This window comes from Sturnira hondurensis, unplaced genomic scaffold (assembly GCF_014824575.4).
Source record: "Sturnira hondurensis isolate 20B ecotype Veracruz unplaced genomic scaffold, ASM1482457v3 Scaffold0008196, whole genome shotgun sequence".
In the NCBI taxonomy this organism is placed as follows: domain Eukaryota; kingdom Metazoa; phylum Chordata; class Mammalia; order Chiroptera; family Phyllostomidae; genus Sturnira; species Sturnira hondurensis.
This window is the reverse complement of record NW_028080827.1, coordinates 29005525-29011524: the sequence shown is the minus strand read 5'-3', so window position 1 is coordinate 29011524 and position 6000 is coordinate 29005525. Positions and strand designations below refer to the sequence as shown.

The 6000-nt window shown below is 42.4% G+C and overlaps 1 protein-coding gene across 1 annotated transcript in view; it reads left to right on the top strand.

The window, feature by feature from the left end:
- Positions 1-462: 462 nt before the first annotated feature.
- CCDC175 (coiled-coil domain containing 175) overlaps positions 463-6000 on the top strand; it is a 55234-nt gene continuing 49696 nt past the window's right edge. Inside the window, exons 1-2 of the mRNA XM_037054442.1 lie at positions 463-639; positions 3077-3188. Coding sequence (XP_036910337.1) covers positions 487-639; positions 3077-3188 — 265 coding nt within the window. The 5' untranslated portion in view covers positions 463-486. The remainder of the gene's footprint in view (positions 640-3076; positions 3189-6000) is intronic.

The window sequence follows — 6000 nt, the reverse complement described above, 5'->3', positions numbered from 1 at the left end:
GAGCAGCTTAACCTGCTCTTCACCTTCCTAGTCAGAGCAGCAGGGCCTGCAGCAGCAACACCCAAACTGCTGATGGGGAAACGAGGTCCTGGCAGTAAAACCCCGACCCAAGTTTCTGGCTGGGCGCCACTGAGGGCCTCCTGAGGGAAGTGTGGAGGCTTCCAACCGCACGGAGAAGCCCCTAACCCGGTGGACGGCTGCTCGCAAGGCCTCCCGAGGCGGCGATTTCTGAGAATCAAAGGCGGCTGCAGACCAGCAGATCTGGACCAGAGCGAGAAGAGTGCTCCACGCATCCTGTGTCCCTCAGAGAACGCCCGGGGAGTTTGAGGTGGTGACGCGCACTCCATCTTAGGATTGCCGGGTGAAATGCAAGATGTGGGCACTCCGTCAAGGGTCAGCGGTCAGCGGTCAACGGTCAACGTCCTGGTTGCCCGTGGCAACGGCAGTTCCGGCGCTGGGCGCTGGGCGCTGCAGTGGAGCCGCAAGATGGCGCTGCAGTCCTGGTCCCGGGAGCTGGGCTGTGGGGAGAAGGTGCTGCGACCCGCGGGGGTCTCCACCGGCCCGTCCCTGGAGCTGTGCACCTTCCCCTCCAGCCTGGGCTCCTCCGTGGCAGCCGCGGCGCTGGAGCAGCTCTTGGTTGTGGGTGAGAAGGCCGCAGGCGCTGGAGGGGCGACTTCCCCGCCCCTCCTCCCCCCAGAGGCAGGGGTCGGGGAGGGCAGGGAGTTGGGGCGCGGGCAGGGAGGCAGGGAAGCAGGAGGCAGAGCTCAGGCGGAGTTGGCCTGCCTCGGGTTCCTCACGGGGGCTGGAGGGGCCTTCCTTCTACCATGAGAGATGCAAAGATGGACTTTTCTTTTCCCCCTAGTATGTTTCTTGATATTAGAGAGAGAGGAAGGGGAGAGAGAGAGAGAGAGACATCAGTTGGTTGCTCCTCATACATGCCCCACCTGGGATCCAACCTGTAACCTGTTAAGGTGCCCTGACTGGGAATGGAACCTGCAGCCTTTCAGTTGGGCCATGCTCCAGCCAACTGAGCCACACTGGCCAAGGTCAAAGAGAGACTCTTAAGGGGAGTTTCTGCTGAAGGAACCTAAACTATATACCTCAATTAGAATACTATGAGATAGAAAATAACAACTACAAAAGAGATTTGTGTAAAGTGCTGTAGAAATTCACAGATAGAGATGTAACTTGCAGCTGCATTAGCATTTCAGCTAGATCTTAAAGGGTTAAATAGGATTTGGAGAGAAATAAGATATCTTAATTTTGTAATTTTTTTTATTTTTTTAATATATTTTATTGATTATACCATTACAGTTGTTCTATTCCCCCCCTTCAANTAAGTGAGTTTGGGTGTAGAGACTGCTGATAAAACTTAACCTGTTTACAATGATATTTTATGTAATTATAGAGTTGTATATGTATACTACAGAAGTATACTTTATAATCACTCTGAACCGAATACATACAGAATACATGCATGTGGAATATAGACAATTTAGCATCTGTGCATGCTGTACTGCACTGTGGTCTTGTGGAAATCTTTTCTCCTGCTTTGTTTTAGTTGTGCTTTTCTCAGGAACTGAGGGGACCAAGATATTAATGGTAGCATATTAAAATACCTAGTACATGTCCACTTAATATCTGAACTGTGAAATCTCTTGAATAGAGATAAATCCCTCCATTTTTCAAAGTAGCAAATTTCCACTATGATAAAAGCACTACATGGTTACTCTGGACAATTTAGAAAAAAATAGGCAAGCAAAAGGAAGAAAGTGAAAACCATGATGATCCCAGCACTGTCAAATAATCGTGTTACCTCTTTGGTGAATGTTCTTCCTGCTCTCAGGGTACAGATGATGCCTGTATTGAATTTTAAAGAAAAGTGGTCATACTCTATGGCCGTTGGGTTGGCCAAGGTACGATGGCTCTAGTAGTGCTTAGCCATCTCTAACTTCCTTCGAAACAACTTTGTCGGTTGGTACCGTGACAGCGGTCATATCAACGTGCATTTACCAAGACTTATCAAAATTGGTAAATTTTTGTGCAACCATTTTAGTATTGAAGATGGAAGAAAATATGCAACAGTTTCAGCATGTTATGATTTATTATTTCAAGAAAGGTAAAAACAACTGAAACACAGGTAAAGATTGTTCAGTATATGGAGAAGGTGCTGTGACTGATCAAATGTGTCAGAAGTGGTTTGTGGAGTTTCTTGGTACTATTGACATTTGGGCCAAATAATCCTTTGCTGTGGGGCTGTCTTATGCATTGGAAGATGTTTAGCAGCACCCTGGCCTCTGCCCACTAGAAGCCTTTAGCAGGAGATAGCTGATATACTCAAAATATCGACATCAATGAAGTTATTGGTAACACTGAAAAATGTGTCTTTTATTTTATGGAAAAAACTAAACAGACACTTTGGCCAACCCAATACTACTATGTAACCTGCTTTTCATTATTCATACAATTGGATGGTAATTTATCAGGTCATATAGTAACTATAGCCAGTGTGACCATTTATTTAAAAGATGATTTATCTTTTTTATACTAATGTAGTTTGAATTGTTTTCAAAATACATCCCCCAAATTATAAATTAATAATAATTTATACACCCCCCAAATTATACCCCCAATATACCCAGAAAATTTACTTTAATAGTAATAATAATAATAACAGGAGGCCCACCTGACTTATTGTTTGGATTTATTGGTATATATAAGAGAAACATTATTCTCTTTATACCTAAGCATATTTTTATAGGTGTTTCCTCTTTTTTTAAATTAAGTAGCTTTCTTTCTCAGTGTTACCCTCTTTGTGGAAGTCTTTAATATGATTGAAACAAAGCAGAAAACACATAGGGAAAGGTGATTTCTGAGTCAAAGAAATAAACAGAAGTTAAAAGATTAACAATGACACCTTAAAAACTTAGTGTACTTACTTTCCTTACTTTCTGTTCCAAATAAAAATAGCAGCAGAAGGTGTTTGAGGAAAATCAGATTTTGACCTTTCAAAACATATGTAGGGCATTGTTCAGGAAATAATTTTTATTTTTTAATATATAATTTACATTTTTAGGAAGAAATGAGAAAAGCCACAATTGATCTTCTGGAAATTGAAAGCATGGAACTCAGCAGACTATATCATCAATTGGAAACTCTTCCCAGTAACGTTAGCACAGATTTTGAAGGTATTTTGAGGTTAATCAGTGTAGAAACTTACTTTATGACTTTTTACTTTATTAAAAAAAATGGAGCCAAGTTCTTGTGAAAGAGGAATTTAATTTATGATTATATAAGCCTGGTTTAGTTATTTCATGTCAAATGTAGTTAGAAAGAGTACTTGACACACAGTGAGATCAAAATAATTTCTGTGACATTTTAAATGGAAAAATAACTTAAAATTATATAATTTTGTGTCTGAGTAGACTAAAGATATATAGAATCAGCCCATTCCAAGTTGATATTCATCCAATTAAATTAGGTGACTTCACTGGCCTGAGTTACCTTTCTTTCTACTGTCTGTCTTTGTGAGTTGGCTACTTGTAGATACCTCACATAAGTGGACTCATACAGTATTTGTCCTTTTGTGACTGGTTTATTTCATTGCCGTGATGTCTTCAAGATTCATCTGTGTTGTAGAATTTCCCTCCTTTTTAAAAATATTACATTATATTTATGAGGGCTGTCCAGAAGGTATCCAGCCATGTAATGTGAAAAAAGACTTCTATTGAAGAATGTACAAGATTCAGGAAACGTTGTACATAGAAAAACGGCATCTCATCACCTTCAAAGTAGGTGCCTTGACCTCACACAGTTCACCATCTCTGTCATATGTTCCTGAATCTTATCGATGGTCTGAAATCTCTTCCCTTTCAAAGGTGATTTTAGTTTTGGAAAAAGTCGGAAGTCGCAGGGTCCCAAATCTGGGCTGTAGCGGGGCTGAGTCACCTGGGTGATCTGATGTATTGCCAAAAATCTCTGCTCTAGACGTGGTGCACGAGTGGGTGTTTATGGTGTCGCAGCTGCCAGGTACCAGCTGCACATAGCTGCTGCCTTCTGAATCATCTGAATGGGTTCTGTGGAGGAATGACGAAGCTTAACACAAAATTTGGTGCAGATTCATGGCTCTACTTGCTCAGTCATTTTGAATGCAATGGCCACATAGTACACATGCTCCCTCAAGGGCACCTACCACTCACTCCCACTGACTACTACAGTGAAGTCACCCTTGTTCACACATGAAAGTTCCAGTCCACTCTCCTTGGCACCAGGTTACCTCGATGTCGCAGAAACCACTCTTTTTATATTAACAGTGGCTGGAATTTTCCCAGACAGACCTTGTATATATCATGTTCTATTTATCCATTNGGAGGAATGATGAAGCTTAACACAAAATTTGGTGCAGATTCATGGCTCTACTTGCTCAGTCATTTTGAATGCAATGGCCACACAGTACACATGCTCCCTCAAGGGCACCTACCACTCACTCCCACTGACTACTACAGTGAAGTCACCCTTGTTCACACATGAAAGTTCCAGTCCACTCTCCTTGGCACCAGGTTACCTCGATGTCGCAGAAACCACTCTTTTTATATTAACAGTGGCTGGAATTTTCCCAGACAGACCTTGTATATATCATGTTCTATTTATCCATTCATTCACCAGTGGACACTCCAGTTGTTTCCTTTTGGCTATTGTGAATGATGCTGTTTAAACCCGGGTGTATAAATATCAATTTGTGTCACTGCTTCCAATTCTTTGGGTGTGTATGTAGAAGGGAATTCCTGGGTGGTACAGTAACATGGTAATTTTATGTTTAACTCTTTGAGAAACTGTCATAGTGTTTTTCACAGTGGTGGTTCCTTCTTCCATTCCCACCCACAGTGCACAATAGTTCCAATTTCTCCACACTCATGTCACCATTTTCCTGTTTGTGTTTTGTAAATAATTGCCATCTTAATGGGTGTCAAGTGGCATCTCATTGTGGTTTTGACTTGCATTTCCTTAAGGATAGTGATGTTCAGCATCTTTTCATGTGCTTATTGGCTGTTGGTAGATCTTCTTTGGAGAAATGTTTGTTCAGGTCCTTTGCCACCTTGGCATCAGGTTGTTTGTTAGGTTGTTATTGGGTTGTAGGGATGCTCTGTCTATTCTGAATGATAACCCCTTATGATGTATAAATTTGAAAATATTCGGTCCTATTCCCTCAGTTGCCTTTTCACTCTGCTGATAGTGAGTTTTTGTGCACAGAAGTTCTGAATTTTGATGTGGTCCCATTTATTTTTTGTTGCTGTTGCCTGTGCTTTTGGGTTCATATTGAAGAAATGATAGCCAAATCCAATGTCATGAAGCCCTCCCCATATGTTTTCATGTAAGGGTTGTATAGTTGTAGCTCTTCCATTAAGGTTTGTGTTGTATTTTGAGTTAAATGTTGTACTTGGTGTAAGGTAAGGTCCAACTTCATTTCCCCATCTGCCGGAGGGCTTGGCTGAGGCTCACAGCTCAGTTCCTCCACAGGAATTGTCCCTGACAAAGAGAAAGGCTTCACTCTGGGGTCCTTACCCTCCCCGGGTGCTGCTGAGTGGTCACTGGAGGGGTAAAAGCTTGCCTTCCTTGACTGAGGGCAGAACAACTGCCAAGTGTCCTCACAGCTCTAAAGCTCATGATCGTTTCACCTCCCCTTCTGCCCAGCCCCACTCTCCTTATTTCCTCTGAGATGTTCCTGAGAGCACTTCCAGTACATCTTTGACACACAGATATTACAATCTGTTTCCCAGGGAGACCAACCTAAAACAGTGGTCTAAATAAACTTTTAAAGAACACTTTTTACAAGTTTTTATTTATTTTTCGAGAGAGGAGTAAACAAGGGTGAAAGGGAGGGACAGACATATCTGTGTGAGAGAAACACCAATCAGTTGCCTCTGGCACACCCCCAACCAGGCACCAGCCCTGCAACCCAGGCCTGTGCCCTGATTGGGAAGTGAACTCATCCCCTGTCAG